Source organism: Schistocerca serialis, chromosome 9 (assembly GCF_023864345.2).
Source record: "Schistocerca serialis cubense isolate TAMUIC-IGC-003099 chromosome 9, iqSchSeri2.2, whole genome shotgun sequence".
Taxonomy (NCBI): Eukaryota; Metazoa; Arthropoda; class Insecta; order Orthoptera; family Acrididae; genus Schistocerca; species Schistocerca serialis.
Window position 1 is genome coordinate 208222979 of NC_064646.1, and position 23126 is coordinate 208246104.

The window sequence follows — 23126 nt, forward strand, 5'->3', positions numbered from 1 at the left end:
TAACCAATTCGGTGCTACTGATCTGTAGGATAGGAGGACGGGTTGTGTTGATCGATTTTGAGTTACTATAACAATAAATATACATTTGTTTTTATCATATGCAACATAAGAAAACAAACAGTTTTCAAACATGTTTGTAATATATCTCAAACAAGCGTCCAGCACACATCGGTTTTTATTCAGAATATATACTTCCTGACCACAAATCCTTAACAATATCAGAGGAATTAAGGACGAAGACTTCTGACAAAAATCGAAAACTATATCTAAAATCGGCACCGTTGTAGAGAATAGATAAAAAAGTAGTTATAAAGAAAAGTTAAAAGCCGAATTCAGATATTCTTATTGAACTGCGAAATTAAAATTTTCAACACACAGAGCTGTAAAAATTGAGAACAGTAGCTTCCCATTTAGATAAAGCATCAATGTCTGCTGTTTCACTTGGCTGCCATTAACATCCACCATGGTAGACGATTATCTGTCCCTGTCCTCACAAACGTAGTACATGAAATCTAACAAAGCAATGATTCATCCAAAACAATTCATAATTAGGCACAGAATACAGTAATCCTTTATCAACATTAAGGACACGAATATAGTCACTCACGCACTACAATTTATCTCGTTAACACATTCAATTATAACTGTCTGTTTTTTAGAATTTACAAAACTATTCTGCGGGCAGTCGCATTAACACAGTCTGATATGAAATTCGCAGCTAAAAACTAAATTAATAATTCAATCAGGCCAGTCAAATTAAAGAAGGCAGTAATGGAAGTATGTATTTCATCACAATGTTTTATGAGCATTTGCAAAGCAACAACTTCAGTACCTAGGAGGCACTGTCTTTCTTAGTTCAGCTAGTCCTATTCACATTCTAGTCATGCCATACCAGTCTGTGCTTAACATCCTCGAGCCACATGTTGCACCAATGCTAGAGTCCCCTCTGCCCACCGGGCTACAAGATAGCTCATCTGAGGGTGGATAACTACCAATGTCAACAAGCCAGCACTCGACTCGCAGCAAACTTCGCTAGAGTTGCCCATTCTTGACAGTCAACAAACTCACAGCTCGACTCACACTGCACCCTCTTTCCTTAAACCACTGCCAGGTTTTATACCTTCTGCCAGAGACGTATAACGTCATCGTCCAGCGACTTACCGACCTGCAATAGTGCCAACCTTGGTTTCAAAGGAATAATAGCGTGGCCGTGCGGTTAAAGGCGCTGCAGTCTGGAACCGCAAGACCGCTACGGTCGCAGGTTTGAATCCTGCCTCGGGCATGGATGTTTGTGATGTCCTTAGGTTAGTTAGGTTTAACTAGTTCTAAGTTCTAGGGGACTAATGACCTCAGCAGTTGAGTCCCATAGTGCTCAGAGCCATTTGAACCATTTGAATAATAGCGCAACATTTGGCACACCAGCAATTGAACGATGGCACCAGTGTGGAAACTACTAGTATGTGGGGAACAGTTACCGCTACAGTACCAAAAGAAATCATCAGATGCTGATATAAATATAGATTCTGTTGTGACTTCATTGAATCTGAAGATTGGAGATTATCAATTACAAGTGAGACAACAAAGCCTGCGTCTGCAGATCCTTGGCTCGTTATCAGTATAAACAAACGCTATTTGGGTTAAAAAATGCTCCAGCCACATTTCAACGGTTGTTGGATGGAAAATTAATGGATTTGAAGAGGAGATAATGCGTTGTGTAACCTAATGACACAACTGTGTTTGCAAAATATGTAAAAGAACGTGTTTAACAGCTGAAGGAAATTTTTAAGAGGTCATTTTCATACTTGACCATAAGCACTGAAAAGTGGTATTTTACCACTGTAAGAAGTGAATGACTTAGACATATGGTTATCCAGGATGAAGTAAAAATGGATCCGAGAGTAGTACATGCAATTTGAAGTTTCTCAACACTACCGACAATAAAGATTTACAATGCTTGCGTTTAGCTCTTACTGCAGTAAGTTTGTAACGGAATTTGCAGATACTGCTCAACCACTCAAGCATTTGTTGGAGAAGGACGTCAAGTTGCAATTGCGAGCAGAACGTCAAGCCATGTGTCAGAAACCGAAGGAATGAACAGCTAACCCTGTGTTGATCTTCAGATTATGAAAAATATCTTACCACGTGTTCCTCGGACCCATCCAGTGGGTTGCGCTCTGTATATGGAAGTGTAAGGTAAGGCGCATCCAACTGCTTATGCTTCATGACAGTTGAATAAGTGTGTAAGTATTTACTCTGCTACTGGAAAGGAGACATTAAATTTGATAAATGTTGTGAAAATAAATGTTGTGACGTACTTTTGATATTATGTGTTGGGCAAGAAATTTATAGCACTGACTGATCATTGAATGGGGGAGGGAGGGGGGGTTATGTTTCAGGGATTCATGAAGCAGATTTACAGAGTGTGCATTAAAAATAAATGAATCTGTCCTTCGCAAATTACATAAGATACATGGAAATGCAGATGGGTTTAGCACAAAGATTGTTTTAATACGAGCAGTGGGTCATAGATTTGCAGAATGGAAGATACAACTAGCTGGTCAGAACTAGCTGGTCATGCAAATTGCAAGCTACTCACAACACAGCCACAGTTTTATTTATTATGGTGTGGTGTGCAGGAAGAATATGCTTGCGCCACATGTGGTAGTGCCTGCTGCATGCAGGAAGAAATATTAAAGGAAGCACATGAAAGCGTATTTTCTACGTGGGGAGGTCACAGAACCATAGACGGGTGTGTAGCTCAACACCACAGTGAAGAAAAAGAAAACAAGATGTATATCAGTACGTAAAAACCTATTGTCATGTTTACAATGAGCAGATGTAAGTCAACAACGAGCTCCACTACAGATGTTTCCAGAGGCAACTAAGTCCTTCTGTAGTCCTTTCTACAGATGTATTAAGATCTTTTAATGAGACGCCAGCGGAAAATCGCTGCATAATAACTATTATAGATCAATTCTTCCTGTATGTAGTAACAGTCACTATTCGAAACCAACAAGCAGACGCAATAGCACATGTAATGCTGAATAAACGGCTAGTGAAATTCAGCGTTCCAGTGACAACAAGCATGGAAAAGGACAGCAAAATTAAGTCAGACCTGATGAAGCAGTAATGTCACCTGTTATATATTAGTAAACTGCAAACCAGCCCACTAAATCCACAACCTAGCCCAAGGAAGAATTGCTTTCATCACACCGTTGGTAGGAGGCTCAGCTATTACGTCAATAGCCATCATAATTACTGGATGAGTAAAACGTTCTCGGATTTCAAGCTGCGTCAACTCGAACAAAATCCTCGATCTCTCGATGACCTCTCAGCCATCGTCGTCATGAGTTCACTGACTGCCGGAGCTGCTACGGTTTTTCGCTTGCATAGGCATGATGGCATTATCAGCAGCCAACCAGATAAACCCACAGTGGCGTACGCGCGCGCGTAAGCCGACCCGGGCAGCGCTAGCCGAGCCATTGCCCATGGCAGCACCGGTGACGTCAGGTGGCGCCAAGGCAGGCGCTATGTTTGAAACTGCCGCTCCCGCGTCGCGCATCTGTCTTTTCTTTCTTTCGATGTCCAACGCCCACCCCCATGCCTTGCTGAGTGTGCACTCGTGGTCTCTGCTGAAATTGTTGTTGTTCAAACGAATCTCGGACGCTTCCATCAAATGGAGTCCCAATATGTAGAAGCATGAGCCAACACTTCTGTATTTTCGAACTGTATTTTATGTCCGTTTTCTTGGCAATGCTCCGCTACGGTCGACTTGTCAAGCTCCCATTGTTTTATATGGCGCTTGTGCCCAGTACAACGCTCCGCCACCGTTCGAATTGTTTGTCCGATATACATGCTGCCACATTCACAGGGCACACCATACACGCCTGACAATCGAGGAGCAATGTCGTCTTTAACAGGGCGCAACAAATCTCGTATCTTGTGGACGGGCCGGAACACTGGTCTTAGCCCATGTTTCTGCAGCAGACGTCCTAAATTGCTGCTAGTTGCTCCACAGTATGGCAGGAATGCAGTCCGTTAGGCCTCTTCTACTAATTCACCAGGTGTCTTTCGTCGGCGGCCCTTGAGTTTGCGATGTCTCTTTTGCTGTATCCATTTTCCCTGAAAACACGTTTTAAGTTCTGAAATTCAGACTGTAGGTAGTTGTCGTCAGAGATAATCTTGGCTCGATGAACCAACGTGTTCAGGACCGGTTTCTTGTGTACAGGATGGTGGAAACTATTGGCGTTCAAGTACCGATCACTGTGTGTTGGTTTCCGGTACACTGAATGACCAAGGGGCTTGAAAATCGGGAACGTTTTATTCATGTATGCCGTCGCGAAAGACTCCGAGGTCACATAATTACTGGATGTTTCCATTCCATATTTAGTTTGAAAATACATCACAGCATAGGACTATCGCTGTAAGAGTTAGTGTATAGAAAGAAAATTCCCTCACCATTTGAGGTTATCAAACCAAAAATGGTTAATAATGGGGAATTTGTGAGCTACTTCACTAGGAGTTTGAAGGATGTGCTGAAGTCCGTACAAAAGACGAATACCAAGCCCTTCAGTGTCAAGAAGGAATGAGACCGTAATAAATAATTAGAAGAATGTTGGGTAGGCAGTGGATATTGCCGACAAACAGATATACCCTGAAAGGTAAGGTGAAAATATTCAACACTAGGAACCATGGTCGGTACCATACTGTTGAACTGACGTCGCCTTTGAATGTAAAATTACAATTAGCTGCGTGCACGGCTGTTGCGCACATGGGGTGCCTTTGCCTTTCTAAGGAGCGCTGAAGCAGAATCACTCACACAAGCCACTCGAAAATTCATTGCGAAAATTTTATCTTTGCTTAGTTATTTGTCTTGTGAGCAACGGGTGTTGTGGACTGCTCATTTGCTTCATTTGGCTCTGTACTTAAGAAGGTGTTTACTTCATTGTAATTAAGACGTTCTTATGGTGACCTGCGTGGAAGTAACACACCGGGAAGGGCTTGAAGTATAAGCCGTATCTAAGTTATCCAGATTACTACGAAAGCATATGAGGTGTAATTATTCCTAGGATGAGCAGGAGCAGAAGGATTCCCATGGGATATACTGGTTCGGCAACCTGATTTACAGAGCGGTGATACATTGGATACATTCCATGTATCAGCCCAAAGTGATTAATGTGGGCTGTTATGATCAAGGTCATCCTTGGGGCACAATACCACCAGAGCTGCAAGGCGATGTTTTGACATCTTCGGACTAACGTTTCAATACCCGCCTACAATAACCAGAACTACAGTTGTGCATGCAGTACAACCAAGTTTAAAATAGCAAAATCTTTGATATACTGCCCAGATAAGCCATTGAATGTGTGCCCTGAGCCCAGAAGCTAACCTACCTCAATGACAGAATGTATCCTGAACTTATTCGCTCACTGGACGAACCAATAACAAATCTGATGGGACCCATTACTGCAGAGCAGCTGCTGCAGTTTGTGCAGCAATACTATAACGATCAGCACCATATATTCATGATGATAAGTGTTCCTGTTTCGGCTACAGTTGTAGTCTTGATTCTACATTGTGCAGATTGATTTGAAGCGAAAAACCGTCCACAGACCTGAGCGTCCTTCACACTGGATAAACAACTGGATCAACTTTCGGAGGTATGGATTAGCTAGTAAATTGGCAATGGTTCAAGCTGAAGTAGGATAAGGAAAACCTAATTTGACATACTTTTGCTTACGGAGTGAGAAATGTGTCCACACCTTTTCCAAAAAAATAGGCAGTCTGTGATTGGTGGACTGTATCTTCTAAAGGAGGGGGGGGGGGGGGGGATGGGAGGGAAGGGGCATGTTGTATCATTGTACAAGAGACATCCCCACGGACCTACTATGCTGTCATAGTAGGAGGAGAGGTGATATTCCTACGTGACGCGTCCCAGGTGGCGGATAGGGAAGTCCTCACCGGTTTACCGGTGGACTAGAGTGAAATAAAATAGCTCTCGTGGACTAAACACACTCTCTGCGGTTAACAACCGTAGTTGTAAATCGTAACTTGCTCCAACTAAGGTTGATAACCTTCGAAAGTCAAAAATGGAAAGGTCTTTTAGGAAAAAATTCCACCGTCCTGCTCAAAAAGGAAGGAAAAGACTGCATCGAATTCGGTGGGTAGTGAACTAGAAGACTGCAACGAATCGGAGCGTTTGCAACCATCAAAATGCACACTAAAACACAAAAAGAAGATTAAACATGAGCAGATAAATTATATAGCAACACACAACATAAATTCACTACTTCGGACCGGAAAACTCAAGGAGCTCACAGATGAACTAAATAAACAAATAAATAAAATAACAGGGATCCAAGAAATGAGAAACATCACAGAGGGCCTGCTCGGATCACAAGGATACAGAATTTGTAATGGGAAACCAGGACCAAGAGAAATGAAACAATGGCCCCAGTTTGGAACAGGATTTTTAGTAAACATAAAAATAATAGATTCAGTAACTGATTTCCAAGCAGTATCACAAAGAATTGCGACTCTAAGCTTTAAAACAATGAATAAAACCTATACGATAATAAATGCTCATGCCCCAACAAATGAAAAAAATTGTCTAACAAAAACAAAGGAAGAGGTAGATAAATTTTGGGACCTTGTAGAACAAACTGTGAACAGAGTAAATAAAAAGAATGTAAAAATCTTATTAGGAAATTTCAATGCTCAGTTTGGAAAAGAAAGGAAATATAAAGTGCATGGGGGCTTAATTAAATATGATTGAAAATACTTTCAGTTTTTAGTAGCTGTAAGTCCGATTACGCTGTTTCGTAAACGGTTGGCCCTGACTAGTACTATTACGCAATATGACTGCGTAGAACAACAACAAAGAATGAAATGAAAATTTTCGTTAACACAATTAATTAATTAAGTCCCCAGCAACTATAAAACCTACAAAACCAAAGCACAAATGTAATTGTTCTGTGTGTGGGAGTGTGACTCAACGTACACATCTGGCACAGTTCTTCTTCAACAAGACAAGAAATTTCAAATACCATTTATACTGACGTGATAAAAGAAAATTACAAATACTATAATTGCGTAAGGAAAGGAGAATTAAACTCTAATACAAGAACACACGCCAGATGCTTTGTTGACTGAACCTGTAATGACGCATTATTTAGGACACTGAAATAAAAAGAAACGGAGTTAGATACCTCATTTATATTGATGAAAATCACTCTAATCCTTACATTATATCTCACACCGACTCTCTACTATCACATCTCAACTGGAACTCTCCAATATCACATCTCAGCAAGCACTGCCTAATAGCACATCTCAACAAACACTCTCTGCTACAACATCTCAGCACAGACTACCCCGAGTCCTCGACAGGCACTGACTACCACGACCTCTCGACAAGCACTGTCTTCTACGACTTCTCTCGAAGCACTGTGGAGGCGGCTTAATAATACTCTTTGGCGCAATCTCTGGCGCAGTGGCTCAGTGTAGCCACCTTTCATATGCCCCTCCTCCACAGGCCAGAATTTGATGGTATTTTTGCCAGCATTGGTGGTGAAAATACCACCAAACTCGTCCACAAAAATAGAGACAAAAATAAAAGATAATATTAATACGTAAATATCACATAATTAGTTAAAATTTTGGCTTTGCACTGACCTTTCAGTAACCTAATATATGAAATACAGTAGGCAATACAAATTCTTTTCATACATGTGGCTTTACATAATAGTTTGCACAATACACAAAAAATCAGTTTATACAAATGTTCACGTAAAATGCTTTCAATGATTAGTTTATACAAAAAAAGACACCAACAGGTGACATCTTTACAGTAGAAGCAGTCCATCAGTGGCACCCAGTAAAGTTTAGCAGGTACACCCAGCAACAAGTCACATTAGTTCAGTAGAAGCAATCCATCAGTGGCACCCATCAATGTTGAGTAGGTGCAGACAGCAAGAAGTAACATCATTTCAGTAGAAACAGTTCTAACAGTGGCATCCAGCAATGTTGAGTAGGTGCAGACACCGGCAAGTGACATCATTTCCATAGAAGTAGCTTCATCTATGCACCCAGTAATGTTGAGCAGGTGCAGACACCAACAAGTGACTTCATTTCCATAGAAGTAGCTTCATCTGTGCACCCAGTAATGTTGAGCAGGTGCAGACACCAACACGTGACTTCATTTCAGTAGAAGCAGTTCCATTAGTGGCACCCAGCAATGTTGAGTAGGTGCAGACAGCAACAAGTGACATTATTTCAATAGAAGCAGTTCATCAGTGGCACCTAGCAATGTTGAAGAGGTACACACAGCAACAAGTCACATTAGTTCAGTAGAATCAGTTCATCAGTGGCACCCAGCAATGTTGAGTAGGTGCACAAAGCAACAAGTCACATTATTTCAGTAAAAAACAGTCCATCAGTGGCACCCAGCAATGTTGAGTAGATGCAGACAGCAACAAGTGACTTAGTTTCCATACAAGTAGTCCATCAGTTGCACCTAGCAATGATGAGCAGGTCCAGAGAGCAGTCCAAGATACTCACTATCACTGATCAGACTGTTCATCAGAGTATATAAGCACAAATTAAACATGTCCTAGTGGCACCAATCATGTAGAAAAAGTACAAGTAACAGTCCATAATATTCACTATCACTAATCACACTGTTCATCAGCGGAAATTAAACATGTCCTAGTGGCACCAATCATGTAGAAAAAGTACAAGTAACAGCCCATAATATTCACTATCACTAATCACACTGTTCATCAGCAGAAATTAAACATGTCCTAGTGGCACCAATCATGTAGAAAAAGTACAAGTAACAGTCCATAATATTCACCATCACTAATCAGACAGTTCAGGCATGAACAATAGTTTGAATACACATACAAATGCTTTTACACTAAACATACAAATCATAACAAACACACAAATGATGTCAGATAATTTTCATATTAACTATTACAAATACTCGAATATCAGTAAACCCATAATATTTATGGGTGTCAGTGCAAGCCACAACAAGCAAATAAAATAATATTTAGGAGATAGGTGGGTAGGATTAGGAAATGAAAACACACAAAACACACTCACTCATCTTTCATCCACATTAAGTACTGCTGTGTAATTGAATAGTGTTAACTGTGTAAATGCAATTCTGTCCAAATTTGATGTTCATCTTGTGTATCAAGTAGTAGTGGCAGCAGTGTATAACAGTCAATGATAGTTAAGTCAACGTCATAGTCATCATGTCAAGACCAATGTTTGCCAAGCCAGATCGAATGTACTGTTGTTGAACAACTGTCAGTGAGCCAAGATATGCAAATACTTCCTCTCTTCAAAAAAAAAGTATATACTGCTTATTGATTTAACAAAGTGTGTGTATAGACTACCTTCCTTCTACTTTAGTGTTCTAGTCTGCTATCTTCATCCTCCTTGTTCCATAAGACCAACAAAAAAAAAATGCTCCTCACTTACTTTACCTCTTATACACCAAACCTCCAATAATCATCAGCATCACATAATCTCAATACTTCAATAATACCTCTTACGTCGATACATATAAACCTTATTATCAATATCGTTTACCTTACCTCTTGTCCACAAAAACTCCAATAATCATCAACTTCATATGATCTCAATACCTCAATAATATCTCTTCAATACGTCGATACATATAAACCTTATTACCAATTTCACTTCACTTCCATAACAACTCTTTCCTCTAGTCAGTCTCCTCGAACAAGTACAGATAAAATCCTAATGCAAACCGCATCATCCCATACAATCCGAAGACACATTGTCAACACACAACCTCTGTGTAATCCGTCTGACCCAAATCTTCTACTCATTATGAATTATAAACAAAAGAAATGTATACATGACCTCTAACAGACTTAGTTCGAATAACTCTCAGTAATTAAGTACGATTACGGAGTGTGAATAATCATAATATTTCACAGTGTGTACACCACTTCCAGAATTATGGCAGAAGCAAACATGTGGAGTATTTTTTGTGTCAAGTGTCACTTCCTATTTCAATTGCTCACGAAGAATGCAGTGTAATAATTGTTAATGGTCTAAACCTAGTAATGGTATGTCATGTCGTTAGCTTCCTTCCTATTAGCATAAATTTATACAGCTTCCATAAAACCTCCAGCTCATGTGACTTCAACGAAGTTCTTTGTACCAATGTCGTTCGTCGAATTATAGCAGTTCATTTTCTTATCTTAAAAATATAAGGCATTGAGCGTAAGCAAAACATGCAATAGCGAGTAAATATACCAGTAGAGAACAGAACGTCAACAAGTGGATGCAGCACAATTCTTACAACGAGGCTTTGCCAAGCGAACAATCTATAATTAATACAATAGCGTGACCTAAACTCTATGTTCATACACAGTATATCAGCATTTCTATATACCAAATTAAAGAGTAGTTATGACAACAAAACAGAAATGTGTAAATATGCAATCCATACGCATAGCAGTAAACATATGTTATCTAACATAATAAACAGGTCATTAGCATCATATCAGCATAAGCAAATAAATGTTCATATGTCATCTTAATAAGTAAACATGAAGGCGCAAGCAGATAAATCACAAAGTATAACTTACATACATATCAGCACAACTAATCAGGTGACAATTATAATTTAAATAAATAAGCACAGCAGGCACATAATTAAAAAATATGACATCAGTGAAAAAGCAGTGCAACCAAGCGATGCATAATATATACAAGTTACAATACAGTTCATTAATGATCATTGTCAAAATCAGTTAACGTACGCAAGCACGTCGCTTCACAAGTAATTTCATAGAACATGAAATTAGCACAAAGTATGAATCACGTAATCGCGAGCAGCAAATTACGCCTAAAGTACGTACCTAAGTGGAAATATGTTACCTGAAAAATGAACTCGATTAATAATTACTCATTTTAGTTTATTAGTTTCTTCTTCGAAATTACATTCTTCCTGAAAATTTCTCGATAGCAAGTCGTCTTAACGTCGGAGACACACAGAATTTACCTGAAGTTTTTAAATATTTTATAGAACCGTATCCTGAATAATACTGAATGTTAATAACATAATTCATCAAGTCACTATAGCTTTATACTGAATTTAGTCGGAGAAATTAAACTGTGTATTTGTTTACGGCTGTCAGTGCATTCCCACTGAGCACTCGATCAGCTGTAGGCGCGTGACGTAGAAAGCAATTGTTCGCGGTCAACGACTGCCTTGTGCGGCGCGCAGACTTGACTGTTGCTTTGAGTATGTGCCGCCGCCAAAACACAGCGCGGTATCCTTGTACTCTCCGCATGTTTACATCTAGCTGTTGGTTTCTCAAAAGTATGTCATTCTACAAAAATTTTTACGTTAGATATGTGATGTATTTCTTTAGAGCGTCGAGATTTAAGAGTTTCTACTTCAACAGTGTTATTATGAATAATTTTGCGAATTCTATATGGACCGTTATAAAGCAGAAAAAATTTGCGACACAGGCCTTTTCCTTTGTGCGACAAACGATGAGACTTAATTAACACTTTTTGACCAACTGACAAGATTTTTGAACGACCAGGACGCTTAGCTGATTTCTCTCTTCTAGCAGCCGCAGATGCAATATTTTGTAGGGCCAGGTTGACAACTTCAGAATGCCGCAGTTTCCGTGAAGGCGGAAAAGGAACGATTTCAGATATGCGATTTGTCGGTGTTTTGTTTTTTAATATCAGTATTGGCGGTAAAGAAGTTGAGTCATTAGGAAGTTCATTCAGAATGTTTTGAAAAATATGAAGATACTGATCCCACGTTCTGTAATTCTGATGACAATAAAGACGACACAATTTATTGATTTCCTTCATCCATCTCTCTGAAGCATTAGATTGAGGGTGGAAAAGTGAAATGAAAATTGGTTTAATTTTACGACGCTGTAGAGTACGAAGCCAAATTTTAGAACGAAACTGTGATCCATTATCTGATATAACCTTATCAACATGACCAACTTCTTTAAGAAAATGTTTGATGAAAGCGTTAGATACTGAACGAGCTGTTGCTTTGCGTAAAGATGTAAAACACACATATTTTGACGTCAACTCCACTGCTACGAAAATATACGCAAACCCATAAGAAGAACGAACCACTGGACCGAACAAATCGACTGCAGCCATCTCCTTTAATTTCGCTGGAATGATAGGAAACAACGGTGCTCTATGAGAAACTGTTGGCGGCTTAGCCTTTTGACATAATTTGCATTTGGCCAGAACAGATCGAATACGTTTTTCCATATAACTGAAGTAACAATTTTCTCGTAATTTATGAAAGCATTTTCTGGGACCAAAGTGTGCATAACTGAAATGCGTATACCAAATCAGCTTATTAACCCACTCATCAGGAATACAAACTAAACAAACAGAGTTGTCGACCGATTTTCGTTTAAAAAGAATGTCATTGCGAACTAAATAATGCTGTCTAATCGCTACACTTTCCTTTCTCCTCCACTTCTCCTTAATGTCCTTCCAGATTGGATCCTTATTTTGCTCCTTAGCGATGTCCTGGAGCGAAGACGAAATAAAGTTCTCAAACGCAACACCTTGAATATACTTACTTTACTTTACTTTTTACTTTACACGTGGCTAAGGCCTTATCGACCATACACCTGCTCTACGTGCCTCTTCCAATTATTTATATCCAGGGAAATTGTTGTCCAATCAGAGTTGATGCCCATCCTAGCTGCATCTTCCCCGGATATTTTCCATCCACCTAATTCGAGGTCTTCCTCTTCTTCTCTTTCCTTCTAGTTTCTTAGTGGATGCTATTTTGGGTAGTCTGTTCTCCGGCATCCTTGCTACATGACCAGCCCAGTTCAGTCTTCTCTTCTTTAACATTTCCACAATGGTACTATGTTTGTACAGCTCCCGTAGTTCTTCATTTTTCCTTATCCTCCACTCCATGACATTTTCATCGAAGATTGGTCCAAATATTTTTCTTAGTATTTCTCTTTCAAATATTAACAGATTTTCTTCATCTTTTTTCCTGAATGTAATAGCTTCACATCCATATAATGCTACTGGTACAATAGTTGACTGATAAAAACGGATTCTGAATTCAGTACTAAGTGATCTCATCCTTAAAATTTTGATACAGCTGTAAAAAGTTCTATTAGCTGCTGCTAGACGGGCGTCTATTTCTATTTCTGCTCTATTGTCTCTGCTAAAAAGACTCCCTAAGTACTTGAAGTGGTCAACTGCCTTGAAAATGAGACCATTTACGGTCAGTGGTGTATTCTTTTGAAGTATTTTACTTATGACTAGATATTCTGTCTTTTCTTCATTCACATGAAGTCCAGCTTTCTCAGCTATTTTGTAATAATTTTGCATCATCCCGATTAATTCAGCTTTTGAAGTGCTTATTAAGGCTACATCATCTGCATAAGCAAGTCTAGTGATGTTCTGTCCCTGCAGTTGGATCCCTTGTGGATTAGTTTTGGTGAATTCTCTATCAATCTTCTCTAAGATAATATTAAATAGAATAGGTGAGATGGCATCCCCTTGTCTCAGTCCAGTGTACGCCTTAAAATTTTCAGTCTCTCCTGCAGGTGTCTTAACTTTGCATGTGGTTTCTTCCAAACACATTTTAACTAATTTGATTAATTTTAATGGTATTTCAAATTCTTTCATGGTGTTTAAGAGTGTCTGTCGGTGTATGCTATCATAGGGCTTCTTGAAGTCTATAAAGAGAATATGGATATCTACATTAAATTCCCATGCCTTCTCATTTATTTGTCTCAATGTGAATAAGTGATCCAAAGTGGATCTGTTAGTGCGGAAACCACGTTGGTAGTCCCCAATCAGTTCTTCGGTTATGGGAATCAGTCTGTGTAGTATACACATCGACAAAATTTTATACGTGACATCGAGTAGGGCAATTCCTCTGTAGTTATCACAGACAAGGGGATCATTCTTCTTAAAGATGGGGCATATAATTGCAGTTTTCCAATCGGCCGGTATGTTTTCTGTCTCCCAAATTGTTTCAATTAAGGAATGTAGTTGTATTTCCAATTGTGGTCCTCCATTTTTTAAAAGCTCAGCATATACCTGGTCTTTCCCACAGGCATTGTTGTTCTTTAATTTCTTTATTGTTTGTCTTATTTCATTTACTGATGGTGTGGTGACTTGTATATCAACTGTATCTGGTTCTTCAAATGTAAAGTAATATTGTGGATCATTGCAGTTGAGCAGCTGTGTAAAGTATGTCTTCCATGTTTCTTGTATGTCATTCTTGTTTGTAAGTATTTTCCCATTATGGTCCTTTATAAACTGTTCCCTTTTAGTGAATTTTCCCAAGGCCTTTTTTATATTCTGGTACATCTGCCTTGCTCTGTGATGCTTGAAATCATCCTCCGCTTCTCTTACCATGTTGTTGTAGTGTTTTCTCTTCTCTTGTCTTAGAGTTCGTTGTGTTTCCTTGCGGATTTTATAGTATCTCTCCTTTAGTGTAATATTGTCCATGTCTTGTAACCATGTCTTCCTCGCATTTTGCCTCTCCAGTACTCTTTCTTGACACTTTATATTAAACCAGATTTTGTTAGTTCGTTTTCTTTTATTTATAGTTTTGGAAGCTACATCTTGAATACTGTTTCTGAGGTGTCTCCATCTACTTTCCACGTCTTGCTGGTCACTACGTGTCAGTCTAGATTCCGATAGGTTAATTTCCATTTCTTTCCTAAAGTTTTCTTTTATTTTTTCTTCTTCCAGATTTTCTACATCGTACCTTTTAATTTCAACCCTATTTGTACTTTGTTTCTTTTTTAGCTTTATTTTCATTTGAGCTATGATTAAAATATGATCTGGCTCACAATCTGCTCCCCTAAAAGTTCTAACGTCTTTAATACTGTTTTGAAATCGTCTTTGGATGGCGACATGGTCAATCTGGTTCACTACTTTTCCATCTGGTGATATCCATGTCCCTAAATGAATGCGTTTGTGTTGCAATTTTGTGCTGCTTAATGTGAGACCATTTGCCATTGCAAAGTTTATGAGTCGCACACCATTCTCTGAACTTTCATCATGTAAGCTGTAATTCCCAATGGTTGGTTTGTAGATTTCTTCTTGAACATACATCAAACAATAATTGTTTTCTTTGCAGTCCTCTTCAGCACTTTGTTTCAAACCCATAGGTGCACGTGATAAAGCATCAGCAACAATATTTGAAGAACCTTGTATGTAAACAATACTAAAATCAAATTCCTGTAGGTACAACGCCCATCGTGACAATCTGCCGTGAGTTAATTTTGTTGACATAAGAAATTCCAGAGCTCGATGATCGGTGTAAACCTTAGTATGTCTGCCAAACAAAAATGTCCGAAATTTTGTGAAAGCCCAAACAACAGCCAAAGCTTCAAGTTCCGTAATCGAATAATTCTTTTCTGATTTAGAAAGAACACGACTTCCAAATGCAATAGGCTTTTGTACTACAACGCCGTCTTCTTCTATCTCTTGAAATAAATGTGCACCTAGGCCTTTGTGTGATGAGTCCGTCGCCAAACAAAAATCTTTAGATAGATCCGGATGTGAAAGAAGTGGAGCAGCAACGAAAGCATCACGGAGTTGTTCAAATTCTGACTGAGCTTCCTCATCCCAACACCAATTAGATTTCTTTCCAGATAGTTCACATAATCGAGTTGTGGCCAAATTGTCCAATCTAACAAAGCGTCTAAGAAAATTACAGACACCAAGGAAACTACGAACATCACGTTTTGTGGTAGGAACAGCATAGTTAGGAATAGCGTCTAACTTTTTTTTTTTTTTTTTTTTTTTTTTTGATCAGGAAGAATACCTTCTGTTCAAATAATGTGACCGAGAAATTTCACCTGAGAACGACCAAATTCAGATTTTTCTAAGTTCACTGTAATGCCAACTTTTGCAAAAATACGTAATGATGAATCCAAAAATTTTGTTATGCTCAACTCCAAGAATGTTTAGCAATAAGAATGTCGTCAACATATGAAGTAATATTGTCACGAAGATAAACAGGTAAAATTTCATTTAAACTACAAATGAATGCTGCAGAAAATATAGTAAGTCCAAGCGGTAATTTCCGAAATCACTTTTGGGTAAAACAGTCATATCCGGTTATTGTTTATCTACTGTCTAGATAGATTGATAGACGAAGAGTTGGTTTGACAGATGCAAAGAATAGTAAAAGAGTAGGCAGCGGTGCAGAAAACTAAAAGAGAAATAGCACCACTACAGCTCGGGGCCCTATGCTCGCTACGGCACATATTCACTTAGAATAGTGAATCCCCTGAGGACTTAATAGCCGCACTTAATTTCCAGTTTGTGTCTTAGTGGCCAATTCGGTGGAAGTGCGTACATTAATTGATCTAACCATGAAAATGGATGTATGTCATTCTTAGAATTACGAAAGATCTTAAATTTCCGAACAGTCGAAAAGTGTTCATAGTCAAAGTTTTCGCCTCGTGGCGACGAACACCTACCGCGTCTGTCCCAGTCCCAATGACGATTATTGTCAAGTTCGCGCGCCTGGCGCTCTCTTGTCGCATCCCGTAAATGAAACAAATTATTTTCTTCAAACCCCTCTGCTATCTGTGATTCCAAATTTCTTTTGCTGTCTTTTCCTACAATTTCGCCTTCGATCTGTTTGACTTGCTTTCGTAATGCCTCAACTTCCCTTTTAACGCGTTCATTAAACTTTCCCTGATTTTCAACATGTTTATTTATGTTCTGATACTCTTCGGTTTCTGCAAATGGCAATGGTGCTGTATCATCTGAATCTCTGTCCCCACTTAAACTAAGACTTGTCAGTTTATCTGAAATCTCCTCAACTCTTTCCGATGAGTCACCTATTTGTTCTTTCTGTTTATTTACGTCTTCCGTAAGTGTCGTGACTCGGGTTTCAGTATTGACACATTTGGTAGTTAACTGTTCATATTGTTGTGTTAGATTATTTAATCTGTCATTTGGTACGGATTCCTCGATTCTCTCAAATATTTCCTTCTTATCGTGTGCGCGTTGAAAATTTCTGTACTATCACGCGATCTCTTTCCTCCTGTTCTCTATCCTGTTCCTTTTGTCTAATCTCTACTGCAATTAATCTATTATTGTGAGAATTCAAAATCGGTTGTACTTCTTCTCTGATTTCTTTCTTCAATTCATCTTTCATGTTTTTGAAACATGTCCCTATTCGTGAGTCTAACCGTGTTTCCATTGTTCCCATTTGTGATCCCAGTGAGTCTAACCGTTTTTCCATTGTTCCCCTATCTGTTTTTAATTCAGATCGTAATTGTGATCCCAGTGAGTCTAACCGTTTTTCCATTGTTCCCATTTGTGAGTCTAACCGTGTTTTTAATTCTCATCCCAAATTTAATATTACACCCATCAACTGCTCCATGTTAAAAGGTTCAGAATTCTTTTCGCCCCTAACATTTCCCGCAAAACTAACTTCCTTCTGCATAGCCATAAGGCTATCTGTGTTCGATACTATTCCAGAATCTTCTGTCGTTAATCTCGGATTCTGTGAATTTTCTGATTGAGAAAAATTTTGAAATGGTTCCAGACTATTTTCCCGACTTATTACATTGTTTTCCACTTCATTATCCATCATACTGTTTCCCTCTGTTGGCGAGTTCGCCATGTTAACAATTTCGTCATTCTCACTATTCATCATTTTCGCCTTTTTCATTGATCGCGTAATCATTTACAAAACATAAAAAAATTCGTCACTGTACGAAAATTACACACAATGACTCTTTATCTCCAACAATAGCATTTACATAAAATGTTTCCCTGAAACACGATTAATCGAACAATTGAAATAATTGCACTAAATTGTCAAACGTGTATACAAGACAACAAATCAAATTCTGAGAAAAAATACCATTAGAAGAATGACAATTACCAAATCTACACATGCAAAATAGACTACAATTACTAAACTGAAATTACTACAACAATACTACGGTCTACTATTTTTACAATCAGAAGATTCCAAGGGACGATCCGAAGCAGCGGTCGCCACGTGCATGGGGGCTTAATTAAATATGGTTGAAATATTTTTAGTTTTTAGTAGCTGTAAGTCCGATTACGCTGTTTCGTAAACGGTTGGCCCTGACTAGTACTATTACGCAATCTGACTGCGTAGAACAACAACAAAGAATGAAATGAAAATTTCCGTTAACACAATTAATTAATTAAGTCCCCTAGCAACTATAAAACCTACAAAAGCAAAGCACAAATGTAATTGTTCTGTGTGTGGGAGTGTGACTCAACGTACACATCTGGCACAGTTCTTCTTCAACAAGACAAGAAATTTCAAATACCACTTATACTGACGTGATAAAAGATAATTACAAATACTATAATTGCGTAAGGAAAGGAGAATTAAACTCTAATACAAGAACACACGCCAGATGCTTTGTTGACTGAACCTGTAATGACGCATTATTTAGGACACTGAAATAAAAAGAAACGGAGTTAGTTACCTCATTTATATTGATGAAAATCACTCTAATCCTTACATTATATCTCACACCGACTCTCTACTATCACATCTCAACCGGAACTCTCCAATATCACATCTCAGCAAGCACTGCCTAATAGCACATCTCAACAAACACTCTCTGCTACAACATCTCAGCACAGACTACCCCGAGTCCTCGACAGGCACTGACTACCACGAGCTCTCGACAAGCACTGTCTTCTACGACTTCTCTCCAAGCACTGTGGAGGTGGCTTAATAATACTCTTTGGCGCAATCTCTGGCGCAGTGGCTCGGTGTAGCCACCTTTCAGAAGATATAATTGGAAAATGGAGTCCACATAAATTTACGAAGAAAAACGGTCAAAGACTTGTAGAACTCTGGAGAGAACACAACCTTATGTCTAAATCAACATACTTTAAGAGGAAGACAAATAAACTTAAGACATGGAAACATCCGGACTGGAGGAAGGAGGAGTGGCAGCTAGACCATGTCTGTATGGACAAAAATTTTCATAAGGAGATCCACAATGTTAAAATACTGAGAAGAGTAGACACAGGCCCAGACCATTATATAGTTAAAATTAAAATCAAATTAAATCCATTAAAGAAGAGGACCGGAAAAACTAATAAAATAAAAAGGAAGTTTGACCCACATCAGTTAATTAAAGATAATAAAAACCAACAAATAACACAAACCATCAAATTAACAGATGATCTCGAATAACTAGTGCCTAATCTTAAAAAAGAAGCCGAGAATCTAGCTCCCTTGAACCCACGAGGGAAACATGCATGGTGGACATCAGAATGTGACAAATTCCATGAAGATAGACACCAAGCATTGTTAAAGTTTCAAACACATAAAACTGAAGAAAATGCCATAAACCTAAAAAATGAAAGAAAAAAAAATCACACAAAATATTAGAAGAATCAAGAGAGGATTTCATAAAGATATTATAAACTCTATAGAAGGTAACTATCATAAAACCAGCTCCAGGAACCACTATAAAATCTTTGGTAAACAACTACAACAATTTGATGCCCCTACACTAATACTGAAAGATGAAGATGGCAAAAGCATTTAATAAACTTCTGAATTGCGAGGAACCCAAAGAACCCTTACAAACCAACATAGATACCCCAATAAAACCCAAACCTAACAAACTAGACCCTCCAACTTTCCAAGAAGTAGAAAAAATTCTTAAGGAACAAAAAGCTTATAAGGCTTGTAGAGAAGATCAGGTTTGTGTTGAAATGTGGAAATATGCAAGTGACGTAGTCAAGACCTCCTTACACATGGCTCTAACAACAATTTGGGTAACAGAACGATTCCCCAAACATTGGACCACAGCTATCATCCACCCACTACACAAAAAGGGAAATAAGAGCAACCCAGACAACTACAGAGGAATCCCTCTCCTAGATTGCACATACAAAATCAAGAAGCAATTAGAACAGGAGTTAGGGGAATATCAGGGAGGTTCCAGACCATGGAGAAGCTGTGCAGAGCAGATAATTAGTTTAAAATTGATTGTGGCGTACTACAAGAAACGGAACAAACCTCTGGCAATAACATTTGTCGATTTTAAGAAGGCATATGTCTGTCTCCACAGACCATCAGTATTAAAAATTTTAAGAAATCTAGGACTCCATCCAAAACTAATTAAAATAATACAACTTACTCTAACCAACACCAAATCAAAAGTGAAGTTAAGAGGAGAAATTTCGGAACAATTCCTCGTAAAAACAGGCTTAAGACAAGGTGACTGCCTATCACCATTACTGTTCAGCTGTGCACTGGAATACATAATGAGAGAATAGTACAAGGACAATCCAAAGATGATAAGAATTCGAAGTGCATAAGATGATATTAGCTTACACTGCTGGGGATTCGCTGATAATCTTGCTGTCCTAGCCAACACCGTTCAAGAAGCCAGGCAACAAGCGAAATCACTACAAGAAATAGCACAGTAAGTAGGCCTTAGAATATCATTTGGAAAAACGGAGATTACGCTAACTGACTCACCACTTGCAAACAAAATTACAATAGGAGAACAGGAAATCAAAATTGTTGATAAATTCAAATATTTAGGGGAAATAATAACATACAATCTAAATGAGAATCCATCATGGCAGAATAGAATAAAAAAACTGAACTACGCAAATAACATTACTAAAAGTACATACAACAAGAAAAGCCTGTCTATAGATGCAAGATTAAAACACTATAAGACAGTTACACATCCAGAAATAACGTATGCAGCTGAAACTATCTTCAAAACAACTAATACAGCAGAAATTGACAGAATACTAAAAATAGAAAGAAGAATAATTAGGACATGTGTAAACAAACAGTATAAAATAAATGTACATTGGAGAATATCATCAAATGAAACAGTATATAAGAAAATAGGACCTGTCATGAGCACGATCAGGAAGAAACGCATCTCATTCTTTGGACATCTGATGAGAACTAAAGAAAACAGAATTAGTAAAAGAATAATACAAAAAATGTGGAATAGCAAGAGCAACATTAAATGGATCACAGAAGTTAAGGAAGATATAAAAGATCTCCAAATTATATTAGATGACCTAAAAAACAAGACAGAGAAAAGCAGAATGCTGCAAGACCAGCAAACCAGACTACAAATGAAAATCAGTAAAAGGAGTACAGGAAGAGTGGTCTCAGATGAAGAAAGAAAGAAAATATCTGAAAGAATAAAGAAATATTGGGCAGACAGAAGATCAAAACACCTTTCATATAAGAATAGACTCTAATAATTATATTAAGTAAATTTCATATTAAGTTATTGTTGAGCCAAATTGTATCCCTGTGAAACAACTTGTTTACAACTGTGTATCCAACGACACTGCGTGGTGCCCCATCCTGCTTCGAGAAAAGTGGCTGACCAAATTTACATGAGTACTTCCATTAGTCACCAACAGGAGTCAGCTAAGAGTTAAGGCCTAGGCCAGTCTACATCAGTATGTCACTGCCAGAGACTGTGTACACTTTTGGTCAGTTTGGCATCCATGCCTAAGTACAAACGCTACTGACTTGGTGCCCTACAGCTGGAGGGCCATCAGCTGGCTGACTTACATCCACTATGAACCGCCTACCTTGGGGTCAGTAGTCTGTGATTGGGCCACTTAGCCAACCAGTAGTCACTGCCTTGCGTTGGTATACAAGGCATCTATTCGTCTCTCTGTGCAGGCAAATCATACTCCAGTTCTTCGCCATGTGCAGGGAAATTCTCCAGTTATTCTTCACCTTGTGTGGGCAACTTTCTTGGTTGCCAGCCCTGATGCTGCTGACTGCACTGTGGCCCACTGCTCAACAGTGTCTTACTGCATTCTGTATTGAATTACGCAGCTGTCCAGGTAATATAACCAACACAATGGAACACCACTTTGCAGCCACGGGTGATATCGTATTATTATTGTGATTTGTCACTGAACCTCGGTACCCAGCGCAACTTACAACATGGCTGTCTTCATCAGTGGGAGATCCAACCCATTCTTCGTACTGAAACTTACCATACAATATCAGTATTTCACGTCGCGGCGTTGTACAGTAACTCTTAAAATGTGAAGCTACCCCTTTCTGAAGCTGATCTGTTTGATGACACATCACCCTTTGTGCATGTAATCGTTCCAGCATCAGTCAGAAAAGTTTTTCATGGTGTTCCCATAAGAGTTATTACAAATATGGAGACTTGTTGTCACATTCTTATATAATGTAAACTTTGAATGCTTTGAAACTTGTAAGCTGAAGTATTAAAAATAAATTCTAAGCAAACTGTGGTATTAGCATCACATTCCACTAGCATGTTTTATCTCTCTTCATCTCTGTTACAGTTGGTGAATGCGTCTTACTCCTACTACGCTCTGTTGGGCCAAATGAACAAACGCTAGATGAAGGACTCGCGCAGCAAAGTTAAATGCAGTAGACCTTGTATGGATACTCTTACATTAATGATTTCCATGTCCTTTTGCAAATGTATATTTATGAAATAATTTCCTCGGAAAGATATGAGAAACATTTATAAAAGTTTGATGTAACATACCTAAAGAACAATGAAGATTCATTTTCACATAAAATGTAGTAAAAAGAGTTTGTATTCATTTGTGTTTTCCTACGCCACAATTACTTACTTGCATAGCTATAGTCGTGTTGCACGTAATTTTTAAATTACGCTTTATATATGCATCAACTGATATTAAACACATTTCAGAATGTAGGACATAAAATTTAAAATAATAGAATAGAAAGTAAATTCCAACTTTCACAAATATGTTATTCTCATTTATGCGCGACGCTCATGTTTCTGTAATATAACGTGTAAAAAAATAAATAAAAAACGAAAATAACTTTTGAGATATGTTACAGTATATGTTTCTATAACTTTGGTGCAAAGAGTTGACTGAATCATTATTACTCATTGTAAAGTTAAGAGTGAGTCATTAGTGATAAGTGAATCAAATTTACAAATGTTGTATAACAGCAGTGTACCAGACTTTCACAACTGTTATTCTTGTAGGTGTTGCCGAGGCATTCAGTCCAAAGGCTGTTATGTTATAGCTTTGACGCAGCATGTTGCATGTTCATGTCG

The 23126-nt window shown here is 38.3% G+C and overlaps 1 protein-coding gene across 1 annotated transcript in view; it reads left to right on the top strand.

Moving 5' to 3' along the window:
- Positions 1-22577, top strand: part of LOC126418475 (odorant receptor Or2-like) — a 32953-nt gene extending 10376 nt beyond the window's left edge. The window contains exon 4 of the mRNA XM_050085248.1: positions 22372-22577. Coding sequence (XP_049941205.1) covers positions 22372-22428 — 57 coding nt within the window. The 3' untranslated portion in view covers positions 22429-22577. The remainder of the gene's footprint in view (positions 1-22371) is intronic.
- Positions 22578-23126: the final 549 nt, after the last annotated feature.